The sequence below is a fragment of the Crotalus tigris genome, unplaced genomic scaffold (assembly GCF_016545835.1).
Source record: "Crotalus tigris isolate CLP2741 ecotype Arizona unplaced genomic scaffold, ASM1654583v1 scf7180000020588.15403103151:6194809, whole genome shotgun sequence".
Taxonomy (NCBI): Eukaryota; Metazoa; Chordata; class Lepidosauria; order Squamata; family Viperidae; genus Crotalus; species Crotalus tigris.
In genome coordinates this window covers 5,320,598-5,334,159 of record NW_024098092.1, presented here as the reverse complement: position 1 = coordinate 5,334,159, position 13,562 = coordinate 5,320,598, and the positions used below count along the sequence as shown (strand labels likewise).

The 13,562-nt window shown below is 46.8% G+C and overlaps 1 protein-coding gene across 9 annotated transcripts in view; it reads left to right on the top strand.

Annotated features, from left to right (window-relative positions):
• The window catches only part of CAMTA1 (calmodulin binding transcription activator 1), a 213,342-nt gene that overhangs the window by 60,289 nt on the left and 139,491 nt on the right, over positions 1-13,562 (top strand). For all 9 annotated transcript variants that reach the window (XM_039367855.1, XM_039367852.1, XM_039367853.1 and 6 more), the window contains one exon: positions 6,170-6,237. In XM_039367855.1, coding sequence (XP_039223789.1) covers positions 6,170-6,237 — 68 coding nt within the window. The remainder of the gene's footprint in view (positions 1-6,169; positions 6,238-13,562) is intronic.

Genomic DNA, 13,562 nt, shown 5'->3' with positions numbered 1-13,562 from the left:
TTGCTGTCCCGATGCAAATTAACTTTACTGTATATTAAAAACAAAATCTGCGTGCTGGGTGGCTCTAACTGCATCCCTGCATGCAGAGGCAGCTTTGTGGGTACAGAACCCACCACCAAGCAGGGGTCTTGGATCCTCCTTCCTTGTTAGCCTTTAGATCCCCCCCCCGCTTCCTCCAATTATTCTTTCTAATGGCCTGTGAGAATCACCTTGGGAGAAAGAAGGTCTTTTTGTGCAGAGAAGAGCAACTGCAATGCTTAAGGGGGCTGGAGGCTAAAACATATGAAGAACGGTTGCAAAAATTGGGGAGGTCTAGTTTAATGAAAAGAAGGACTAGGGGGGACATGATAACAGTCTTCAATATTTGAGGGGCTGCCTCAAAGAAGAGGGGGGTCCACCTATTTTCCAAAGCACCTGAAGGCCGGAGGGAGACTAACCAAGGAGAGAAGCAACCTGGAATGAAGGAGACATTTCCCGACAGTCAGGACAATTAACCAGCGGAACGACTTGCCTCCAGATGTCGTGGGTGCTCCATCACTGCTTTTAAGAAGAGACCGGACAACTATTTGTCCAGAATGATATAAGATCTCCTCCTTCGACATGGGGCTGGACTAGAAGACCTCCAAGGTCCCCACCCACACTATTATTCTAAGTACCTTAGTTGCATATAACTAGCATCCTTTAGGATATTAAGGCTTCTTAGCTGGAGATCCTGCAGATAAATCAGAATTGCTTCTGAGCTAATGGAGATAAATGGGTCTTGTGAAGTCTCACTGCTGCCTGCCTGCCGGAAAACCCCTTTTTGATTGATTTGTGGGGGGGAACCCCCCCCCATTCCTCTGCCCATTTCACCCCAGGGATTTTATTTCCAGGAGGGCCAGGGTGCTGCAAAAAACCACCTTCCCTGTCAGATGATCTGGACCCCTGGATTCCAAAATGTCATTTTCGAGTGTCTAATTAAGGTATCACTTTGAAGGCATCATGTTATTTTAATTGAAACCAGTACAAGAAATTCTCTTCCAATTTCTTTCTTTTTTTTCCCCCATCTAAATTAGCAGTGCAGGCCTTTAAGAGAGGCTTAATAAGACGTTGTTATTAATGGCAACATCCCACGGTGTGAAAATTTAAGGACGGAGCCTGTTACATAAAAGGCAGCCGTGTCATCAGGGCCTGAGATAAATTTATGTTCTCTCTCAAAGGATCTGGGTGGATTCAGGATCTAAGCTAAGAGTTCCTTGGGGAAAAAAACTCTCGGCCCAGGTCTCCAACATTGGTGTCCTTCCAAGGGATCTCAGAGGTCTTCTAGTCCAACCCCCTACTGAAGCAGGAGAGCCTATATCTTTCTGGACAAATGACTGTCCAATCTTTTCTTACAAACTTCTATTCTGTTCTGTTCTATTCTGCTCTGCTCTGCTCTGCTCTACTCCAAATCTATTCTACTCTATATAATTATACTCTATTCTATTCTTCACTGCTCTATTCTATTCTGTTATGTTAGAGGTATGCAACCAACCCGCAACAGTTGACGGGCCTTGTGCAGCTGGCCGGCTTGCAAGGTGTGTGTGTGTGTGGGGAGGTGTCCCTCCCCCGGTTCTGTGGCCACCTCCTTGCACAACTTCCTGCTGGCGTTCAGCGCAGCATGGAGGAGATGCTAAACGACTCAATTAGTGGCGGTTTCAGATGTTGATCATAAAAAAAATCCCCACCCCTGTTTCCATCTAATTAGATGGGACATTAGTCGGTGCCTCCATCTTCAATTAGAACAAAAAAAAATACATTTCAAATGTACTTTTAATTTATTTGCGCCTTGGATTCAGCCACCACCGGGGGTGGGTGGGATGGGGAAGATGGGCAGGGGTCGAAATGGCGAGATTGACAGCTCAGCCAGAAGCTGCGCATGGGTTGAAGTTATGGAGAGGGGAGGCAGCCTTGAAGGGCTAGGAGAGAAGGCATGAGAGGGAGGGGGTCGTATAGGTCATCTAGTCCAGCCCCTTGTTTCGGTGTCTAGCTGTGGAATTAAAGGCAAATCCTCAACTTACAATCACAAAAGAATTACAGCTACAGACAGTTGCGATTAACCCGAAATCCAGGCAATGTTGCTGTTTTTAAGGGCAAATGATATCCCCGCCGAATTAAATTGTTGATTCATTTGTTCCAAAAAAAAAAAGTTAAAAAAGAAGATTGGCAGCGCAGAATGAGATATTACGATTTGGCTCAGGCCAATTGGCGTTTCCGACTGCCAAAATTCTGCATTTTCAAGATTAGCCTCAATACGTTAACTCAGCCATCTGTATTTACCCGCAGGGCGACGGTCCTTGCGTCAGAATATAATCTCTTCACAGGAAACAGAAAAGGCCAATTAGTCTCCAACTGGGAGAGGCAGCCACTGGCTGACTTTGGTGGAGGGTAAAAAGCTGAGCATCGGAGTTTTCTTCCTGGACGGATGGGAGACCACCAGGAGATGTCCACTGCTAATGGGGAAGTCCAGAATTTGTCCCTCCCATCTCCACTTCTGCTACAAAAGGATCTAGACCAGGGTTTCTTTAAGATGAGTGGACTTCAGCTCCCAGAATTCCCCAGCCCAGCTATGGGGTTTTGAGGGGGGGTATGATTGCCACCTTGAATTATTTGTAAAAAATAATAAAGGTGGGATACAAATAGATAGATAGATAGATAGATAGATGATAGAGAAAGAGAGAAAGAATGATAGAGAGATGATAGAGATGATAGAGACAGAGCAATAGAGAGGTAAAGAGAGATAGATGATAGAAAGAGAGAGATAGAGAGAGAATGATGGATAGATAGAGAGATGATAGAGAAATAGAGAAAGAATGATAGATGTTAGAGATGATAGAGAGACAGAGGTAGATAAAGAGATAGAAAGAGAGAGGATAGAGAGACAGAATGATGGATGGATAGAGAGATAGTCAGATAGATGAGAGAGAGAGAGAGAGGGAGAGAGAAATTTGCTTATTTTAAAGGCTCCAATAATTTTGAACGGAGTCCAGCAAAGCCCCCCAGAGATCTATGGAAAGATCCCTCCCAGCCATGGTTCATCCCAGGTAGACTGCTCCTGAATAAGGAGGTACAGGTAGCCCTGGACTCACAACAGTTCATTTAGTGACCGTTCGATCTTATAACGGCCCTGACTTTAGGACTGTTACGACCGTTGCAGGATCCCAGAGGTCCCGTGATCAAAATTCAGGCCTTTGGCAACTGGTTCCCATTTATGACGGTCGCAGCATCCCCGGCTCACGTCACCCCCTTTCCGACAAGCCCACTCAGTGGGGGGAAAGCCAGATTTCATTTAACAGCCAGGTTACTAACTGAAGCGCTGCAGCGGTTCCCCTCAGCAAGCCCCCCCCCCCACTTCCTTTCTCCTCCTCCCCCCCCTGTGAGATCCGCACTCGGCTGACCTTGGCTGTCCCCCATCCCCGCTTTTGTGTCGAGTGACAAATTGTGCGATAGCACACAATAAGCTCCCCAGCAGCAACAATGGAGGGGGCTTTAATTGATTGCGCTCCCCTTCCTCTTTTTTTGGAAGGAAGACATTGATTTGACCCTGCAAATCACACACACACACATACACATACACACACACAACCAATCATTACGAGACTTAATGCGCATCAAAAGACAGTTTATTATCTCGGAAGCCTGACGGCTTTTTGTCTTTTAATTATTATTTTAATGACATCTTTGTTATCTCCGGCAGGGCAAAATTCTCTCTTTTTTTCTCTCTCTTCCTGGATCAGTAAAGGAGAAAGACAGCCTCTTTTTTTTCTTCCCTGCTGCAAAAATACAGGTGGTCCTCGACTTACGACGACAACAGAGCCTGAAATTTCTGTTGTTAAGTGAAGCAAAACTCACTTAACGACAAAGCCGTGGGAAAGTGGGGCCGTCGTAAGTCAGGGACTACCTGCAGCCCCTGCCCAAAGGGATGCTGGGAAGGCTTCCTTGCCGGGTAAAGAGGTTGCGGAAGCAAAGTCATTAATAGGACATTCGCGCCGCCCTCGTAAAAGGCAAAACGCACTTCAGCCATGCCCAGAGGAGCAGCAAAGCAGCCTTCCAGCCGAGATGGTGGGAAAGGAGGCCTTTCCCGGCCTGGCTGGGGAATCCCGGAATGGCGTTGGAGGCCCTGGCAGATGTTGGAAGCAGCTGGAGGGGAATTGCCGGGTCCCCCCTCTCCTCTCTTCCCGGCTCTCCCGAGGAAGCCAAGCGCTCTTCCCTCAAAGCCCAGCCTCCCCCCCCACACACACACACACGAAAGAGGGGGGGGCTTGGCATCCTGTGGGCACCCCTGGGGTGGTAGCCCTCCGAGGAATAAGAGCGGAGTGGAGGAGGGAGGGAGAAGGAAGGAAGGATAAAGGGAGAGAGGAAAGGAAAGGAAAGGAAGGAGAAAGAGGGAGGGAGGAGGGAAGGAAGAAGAAAGGGAGGAATGTAGGCAGAGGGACAAGGGAGGGAAGGAGGAAGGAAGGAAGGAAGGAAGGAAACAGGCAGAGGGACAAGGGAGGGAAGGAAGGAAGGAAGGAGAAAGGGAGAGAGGAATGCAGGCAGAGGGACAAGGGACGGAAGGAAGGAAGGAAGGAAGGAAGGAAGGAAGGAAGGAAGGAAGGAAGGAAGGAAGGAAGGAAACAGGCAGAGGGACAAGGGAAGGAGGAAGGAAGGAAGGAAGGAAGGAAGGAAGGAAGGAAGGAAGGAAGGAAGGAAGGAAGGAAGGAAGGAAGGAAACAGGCAGAGGGACAAGGGAGGGAAGGAAGGAAGGAAGGAAGGAAGGAAGGAAAACAGGCAGAGGGACAAGGGAGGGAGGAATGTCTATCTATCTGTCTGTCTGTCTGTCTGTCTGTCTGTCTATCCCTCCCTCCCTCCATCCATCCATCCATCCATCCATCCATCTATCCAATCATCTAAAGTACTCAAAGGCAAAGGCAACCCATTCATTTGGTCCCTTAAGGAACTAATGCTTGAAAAGGGAACGTTCATAAAACCCACAAGCACCTACAGTAAAAAGCACCATAAAACCTTCGTGTAACACAAGTGGGGCCGATGCAACACCTCCCTCTGCAGTATCAAAGCCAGACTTGCTTGCAGCCAAAACTCCGGGCAGAGCAAGGAAGGGCTGAGCGGGGGGGGGGGGGGCTGCCAGGACGAGAGTCTTGGGACTTCAGACTCTTCTTAAAAACGTGGGGGTCGTGTGTGTGGCATTCACCGCACAACTCTACAATTTCAGTGTTGTGTTATTTGGGCTGGGTCTGGCTGTCTCTGGGTCTGGGTCTCTTTCCTTGTTCTGAATGAATGAAGGATCATATCTCGGATATGGCTGAAGTGGTCCAATTGGGAAGCTCTTTGTGAAAATGTTTGAAATGACTTATTTCTTTTTTGCAGGAAAAAATAAGAATTACGTTATTGACAGCCGTATCACTTTTCATTTCCACAAACTTTCTATGTGTATTAAAATTGCATGTTGCCCAAGCTTGGCTGGGACATTGGAAGGAAATTGGGCATGTTGTTAGAATTTTACATTTTACCCCAATTTGGCTATTTTGTACGTACATGGGAACTGCAAAAGTGCGGAGGCGATGCCACCTTTTTTAAAAACTGGCATCTGTCAATCAGCTAGGGGCTGCCACAGAGAAGAGGGTGTCCACCTATGCTCCAAAGCACTGAGGACAGGATGAGAAGCAATGGATGGGAACTAATTTCTAGAAGCAACTTACAAATAAAGAGAAATTTCCCGACAATGAGAACAATCAGTGGGAGGGCTTCTCTCCAGAAATTGTGGGTGCTCCCTCACTGGAGGTCTTCAAGAAGACGCTGGACAGCCAGTTGTCTGAAATGGGTTAGGGTCTACTGCATGAGAAGAGGGCTGGACTAGAAGACCTCCAAGGTCCCTTCCAGGTCTGTTGTCCTGTAGGAAAGCATCTCCGGCTTGAGCAGGGGGTCAGACTAGAAAACCTCAAGGTCCCTTCCAGGTCTGTTATCCTGTATGAAAGCATCTCTGCCTTGAGCAGGGGGTCAGAGTAGAAGACCTCCAAGGTCCCTCCCAGGTCTGTTGTCCTGTATGAAAGCATCTCCGGCTTGAGCAGGGGGTCAGACTAGAAGACCTCCAAGGTCCCTTCCAGCTCTGTTGTCCTGCGTTCTAAAAGGCCCCTCTCTCCTTCTCTTCCAGGAAATCGCTGCCTACCTAATAACATTCGAAAAGCATGAAGAATGGCTAACAACTTCCCCTAAGACCAGGTAAGGCGGTCTCCTCTCGCGAAAGCTCGGCGGATGGCTTTGCTCAATCGATGCTGGTCCCTAAAAGGGGGCGGAGGGGGGGCGAGAGGTGGGGAGGGGTTGGGAAGGAGGGTCAGGCTGGGGAGGACACGCCCCCCCCAACCCCACCTGCCACACTCGAGAGCTCCTGACACCCAGGTCCGTGGACTTCATGAGCGTTTTATCGCGTGAAATCAAAGCGATGGAAAGTGATCTTGACTGGGTGGGTGGACGGAGAGGTCGCCTCTGAAGGGTTCCAGTTGACTTGGGGGGTGGATGATGGGGCTGAAGGATGGGATGTCTCTGGTCCTCTCCTTGTGACCTTTTTTTATGACGTGGGGGGTCTGCTCGCGTGAAGAGAAGTCCCCTTGCAAAGAAGACCAGTAGCATATCTCCCTGGCTTCCCGCAACAACCATGTTCCTAACTTACCACCCGCAGTGATTCCCTTAACAACATTGGCCGGAAAGGGTTGCAAAACGGGGTAAAACCCGCTGAACAAACGTCTCCCTTAACAACAGAAATTTGAGGCTCAGTCCTGGTCGTAAATTGAGGACTAGCTGCATTCTGATCCAACCAACCAGTGACAGAGCTTAATATCCGAAGCCAGATTGTCTTGATCGATGTCAAACGTCCCAGCTGTTGACACCTTAAATATTCCAAATTTTTCCTTTTTTTTTTGTTCTGAATGGATGCGAATTCGCAGTCCCTGCCAGCCCTTGAATGTGTTCAAATATTGCAATCCGATACCTTATTATGCCAAATGCGGTTATCAAAGATTCAGCGAACGTTTGAGCAGAATAGACACATATTCCAAAACGATCTGGCCTCTATTCAATGTAGCTGAGATTTTGGAGCACAACGGGGGTTTTTTTTTGGGTTTTTTTTTTTTTGAGATTTCAAGGAGCAGATTAATTTCAGGTCCACTTAATTCAAAATGAATGAGAATTGGCTGAGTGCGTTTGAATATTATCCTCAACAGAGAAAGCTCTCTGTAATCAAAGAGAGAAGCAACCTAACACTAAGGAGAAATTCCCTGACGGGAAAACAATTAACCAGTGGAACAGCTGGCCACCAGAAGTTGTGGGTGCTCCAACAATGGAGGTTTTTAAGAAGAGATTGGACAACCATTTGTCTGAAATGGTATAGGGTTTCCTGCCTGAGCAGGGGGCTGGACTAGAAGACCTCCAAGGCCCCTTCCAGTTCTATTCTGATTGATTGATTGATTGATTGATTGATTGATTGATTGAAATGGTCTAGGATCTCCTGCTTGAGCAAGGGGCTGGACTAGAAGACCTCCAAGGTTCCTTCCAGTTATATTCTGATTGATTGATTGATTGATTGATTGATTGATTGAAATGGTCTCAATTACAGCAATAAACTGAGGACTACCCGTATGAATAAATAAGCTTTTCTTAAGGAAACAATCGTTTAATCACCGAATTAGGTTGCATTTATTAATTCTTTCTCCTTACCTCCTTACAGTGTCACCGCACTAATAATTTTGTTTATAAATTGCTGTGCAAAATCTACCGAACGCTTTACCGTTTGATTTGATTTTTAACTTCTTGTTTTGATCTAAAATTCCTTAATAACTAATTACTTGCTGGGAAAACTCCTAGCGCTTGCTGTCGGCTGTAATAAGTTGGACGTGTTTAATTTTCCGGGTATATTTAGCAACTTGCAAACGAGAGGGGGAAAAATTTACATGGTGTCATAACAGGATGAAAACAGGGCTGGCCTTTTAAAAGAATCCGGAAGAATTGCAGGGATAAATCTTTCGATTTCATTGAAATTCGCTGTTTTTGATTAGCCAGGATATAAATTGGTAGCCTGGTCCGCTTCGATGGAAAGTTGGAAGCAGAGTTGAGAGGTGTCAGCCAGGTAGGTGTGAATGGTTGACCCGGGTTTGTGCTGATAGTCTTCTAGAGCCAATGTGGATGGCTTTGAACGTAGGTCATAGAATGATAGAGTTGGAAGGGACCTCGGAGGTCTTCTAGTCCAGCCCCTAGACCATTCCAGACAAATGGCTGTCCAATCTCTTCTTAAAAACCGCAGTGTCCTGGTTTCCCAGGGTCCTGTGATTTGCAAAGAAGATGTCCTCTGGCAGGCCCACCGTTAAATGGAATATGCTTATCAGTTAAAGGGTCCCGTTGCGAGATTTTTGCTCAGCCAACTTCTCCGGATGGCTGTGGACGTTATCAGAAGAACACAAATGTACAAACTCTGTCCTGCGTTGCACTCTGCTGCGGATGGCATCTGGTGTCAACACCGCCATAATTGTTCCCTTTTTTTTCCACGGCGGCTAGAAAAATGCACTAATACGTTAACTTAAGCATTAGTGAAGCTAATTAAAAACTAAATGCCACATCAAGATAAATTAGCAGGCTATATTTTGTGATGGGTTGCCTTTGATACGATTCTTTTAATCATAGTTATTTCCTTCCTCTTTTCCTCCCTCCCTTCCTCTCTTCTTCCATCCCCTCCCTTCCTTCCTCCCTCCCTCCCTTCCTTCCTTCCTTCCTTCCTTCCTTCCTTCCTTCCTTCCTTCCTGTCTTCTTCTCCTCCCTCCCTCCCTTCCTCCCTTCCTTCCTGTCTCCTGCTCCTTCCTTCCTTCCTTCCTTCCTTGAGTCTTCAAGAAGAGACTGGACAGGGATTGGTCCTGAATAGTATATGGTCACCTGCTTGAGCAGAGGGCTGGACTAGAAGGCCTCTGAGGTTCCCTTCCAGTTCTGTTAATCTGTTATTCACCACCATTTATCACATCAGCAGGCCAACAAAGCGGATGATTTGATTCCAAATGGCATAATCCGAGTCATTAATGCAGGGAGATTATGACGTAGGTGGCGTTGTGTGCTTCTCCAGCAGGCACACACACACAGAGAGACACACATGATCACTGAAGGCTGCTCAATTTTATAAATGACATGGTATATATATATATATATATATATATATATATATATATATATATATATATATATATACACACACACACACACACACACACACATACACATACACATACATATATATTTTGCAGCTTCAAATGGAAGGGAAACGTTTGGATGTCAGGATGCATCTTAATTGTGTGGAGATGGGCTGTTCTGCAGGTGTGCAGGGACCTGTGCAAAAATATTAATTTGGCATTATATAATTAATGGCGGTGTTAATTGATGAATTATTCAGTGTTTGTGTCAAAATAGGGGCAGTAAATATTAATAATTTGCTTTACGGAGGGAAATTTCATTAAAACCGAGATTAGTCAAAGTTGGTTTGAAGCGAAGGCTGGGAACAATGGCGGGGCTGAATTAATGAACGAGGATAAGGTCATAACGCTACCTCACGTTCTTTTGCCTGGGACAAAAAAATAATAATAATCCTTTTTGAAGGCAGCTGGCGACGGTGCCGAGATAACTAAAGGACATGAAAAATCGTTGGGTGTTTTCTGATGCTGCTTTGAATCCTTGGGGATCGTCCTCAAGGTTGCTCCGTTAATTTCGTGCTCAGAAATGCCTGTTGGTTAAAAAGCAACTCGCTCATCCTGGCAGGATCGGAGTTGGTCCCTGTTAAAGCAGCTAACTATGAGAAGGATCTTGGAGTCCCAGCGGACGATCCCTTAAACACGAGCCAGGCGTGTGCGGCAGCGGCCAAAAAGGCCAACACGATTCTTGGTTGCATAAACAGAGGCAGAGAATCAAAATCATGTGAAGTGTTACTACCGCTTTATAAAGCCGTAGTAAGGCCACACCACTTGGAATTCTGCATCCAGTTTTGGTCCCCGCAATATAAAAAAAGATGTTGAGACTCTGGAAAGAGGGCAGAGAAGAGCAACTGAGATGATCAGGGTGCTGGAGGCTAAAACATACGAAGAAGGACTGGGGATGTCTAGTTTAATGAGGAGAAGGACTGGGGGGGACATAGAACACAGAGTTGTAGGTCTGGAAGGGGCCTTGGAGGTCATCCAGTCCAACCCCCTGCTCAGGCAAGAGACCCTATACCATTTCAGACAAATGGCTGTCCAGTCTCTTCTTGAAAACCTCCACTGTTGGACCATTCATAACGTCCGGTGGCAAGGAGTTCCACTGATGAATTGTTCCCACTTTCAGGAAGTTTCTCCTTAATTCCAGGTTGCTTCTCTCCTTGATGACTTTCCATCCGTTGCTTCTTGTCCTGCCTTCAGGGGCTTTGGAGAAGAGGTGGGATGGGCTCAGAAGATCAGGTTTTTCACGTACTACCTGAAAGCGGACAATTTTGACACCTGTCCTCCGTCCCGTCTCCCGTCCCTGGGATGAAATCCCAGCTAAACAGAGATAACGGTGTCGCGCTTCACAAACCTGATGGATTTTCTCCGGCGGAGCCCTATCAATATGTCAGCCAGCCCGCCTGTACGAATACAATTTAAAAAAAAAAAAATCTTTCTCTTTTCAGAAGACGTAAAGTAGACCAAGCTGGAATAATAGATATTGATTATAAAGATTTTTTTTGCCCCCCCCCCCCTTCTCGCAGTCTTCCGGGAGAGTTGCAAAGCCAATAGCGGCTCCCTTGGATGGCGTGGCCCCCACTTGGCTTAAAATATCCCTAAATGGCAGGCGTGCTGCTGCAACTGAGACCGGCTCGCTGTCTTTGACAGTTTAATTTTAAATATGATTCCCATGAATTATGCAGTGAGGCAGCAGACGAGAAGGAAGGCTCCCCTCTTTGGCATTTGGAAGAAAGTCTTGCTTAAGAGAAGTCAGTTTAATGTCGGGCAGAACCTGGTTTAGACCTCTTTCTTAGGGAAGGGGTTAAGATTTGAGGTCTCTGGTGGTGATTCCAGGTACTGCAGGCAGTCCTTGACTTAACCACGATTCCTTTACAACAGCTCTCAAAAGGGACTTATGACCATCTCTCACGCTTACGGCCGTTGCGTTGTCCCTGTGCAGTCACGTGACCTTCCGACATGCCTAAGGCGGGACTAGAACTCCCAGTCTCCTGGTGATTGGCCCAAAGTCACCTAATCAGCTTTCATGCCTAGGGTGGGACTAGAACTTCCTGTCTCCTGGTGATTGGCCCAAAGTTACCCAGCTGGCCTTCATGGCTAAGGTTGAACTAGAACTCACCGCCTGGCGCCTTCTACCAGTAAACTAGATCCATGCAGAGAATTGATATGAAGGTGGCCCTTGTCCTAATCTTCCACGAATCTCCTCAAAGAAATGTTTCGGTGCCAAGAGGGAATTTTTATCTGAAAATTGATCCGATCTCTTGGGTTAATGCATCACGGATAAGGGAGGATTGTCAGAATAGCTAGGTTCCATTTTATTTTATTGTTTTCTTTTGTTTTGGCATCTCTTCGCTGACCCCCCTATGGGCCAAGGACTCTTCCTCCCACAAACTCATATTTATTCATGATCTTTTCCCTGGATCATAAAATGGAGAGGCTTTTTGGCATTTTAAATGCCTTACAGCTTAATTTACGTTCCGGCATGTTAATGAAGAACCGGGGCTTTCTTTTTGGTCCAGGAGGTGAGCTATGCAAAAATAACCTTTAAGTTACCGATAATTAACCTTTAATGATATTCCCTCCAAGTTTTGCCATTTGGTTTTGGGTGTCAAAAAGGGGTGAGAAATTGTTCTGGGTTTTTTCCCCCTGCTGCCAGAGGAATGTATTTTAATCCTTAAAAAAAATTGCGGGGGGGGGGGGGAGGGAGGAAATTATTTTCAAAACTTTCCTCATCTAGGAATCTGGCAGGAAAAATCAAGCTAGGGAGGACGATCGCCGACTTTTTTAAAAATTATTATCTCCCACTTCCTTGTCATCAGGCAAAAGAAAAAAGTTGGATTAAAAGGGATGTGTGGCTCTTATTTTATTTATTTATTTTTTTTAAAAAAACCTAGTATTTGTAACCAAAGGATGCAAACAGAAGGGCGTCCCAGTTGTTTCCTAAAAGAGGATTGTCGTGTTGTGACGAATGGAAAAAAAAGTCTCCCTCCTAGTCCATTTCAATCAATCAATCAATCAATCAATCAATCAATCAGAATGGAGCTGGAAGGGACCTTGGAGATCTTCTAGTCCAGCCCCCTGCTCAAGCAGGAGACCTACCTAGACCATTTCAGACAGGTGGCTATCCAGTCTCTTCTTTTCAAAGCCTCCAATGATGGAGCACCCACAACTTCTGGTGGCCAGCTGTTCCACTGGTTAATTGTCCTCACTGTTAGGAAGTTTCTCCTTAATTCCAGGTTGCTTCTCTCCTTGATGAGTTTCCATCCGTTGCTTCTTGTCCTGCCTTCAGGGGCTTTGGAGAATAGGTGGAACCCCCCCCCCTCTTCTTTCCGACAAGTACTGGAGGATGTGACTATGCCACCTTCTCTTTCTTAGACCTGACATACCCAGTTCCCTCCATCGCTCCTATATTTTGGCCTCCAGACCCCCAATCGTCTCCGTTGCTCTTCCGAGAGTCCTGGAAGCAGGAGGGTCCATCATGGGTGCCCACCACGTCTCCCCTCTATTTAGGACTTCCGTGGAGCCAAGGAACGTCCCACGTTGAGGTTCTCCTGCGCCACCCTTGACGCTCCGCTCCTTTCCACCCACAACTCCACCTGGCTGTTGCAACCGGGAGAGTCCTTTCCCACTTTGATTCTCCCGCCGTGGGGGAGATACTCATCAGAAGCCCTTCCTCTTTGTTCTTCCTCACTGTGAGTTTTTAGCGGCCCCGTGGGGTCCTTGCCAGGGCGTTTGATGGAAGAACGGTTTGAAGACTCTCGCTGGGCAGATGAATGTTTAATGTCGGTTTGCTCCGGGTTACCAACCATCGTGCGGCACCTGTACAGATGAAAGCCGGGCCGGTTGGGGTCTTCTCTCTCTTCCCCCTCCCCTCTGCTCCCTTGAAGCAGAACGAGACCGGCAAACTTCTCACCGAAAACCTGGCTCAGCAGGAGCCCCGAAGCCAATTTAAGGAGCCGAGGGAGAAGCTGGGCGACGTAATTTGAGGACCCCCACGCAAACAGCCTGCAATGGGCAAACGGCGAAATGAGCAGAGCGCATCTCCGATGGAGCTTACCTGGAGAGGAACCGTTTGTGCATCTTTTTATCTGGGCCTCTGATCTCCTCCACTTTGCATTTAAATGGAAATATTCCCCCCCCCCCCGTGTTTTTGGAAAAGCGGCTGGAAAGGCAAAAAGGGGGGGGGGGCTGAATCTTTGCTGGCTAATGATGGGGATGCTACGGCGGTCATTAAGTGTGAAAAATAAAAAAATTAAAATAAAATATTAGATTAGATTAGATTAGATTAGATTATTGGCATTTTGTCAGGATTAACTCTGCCTGTCC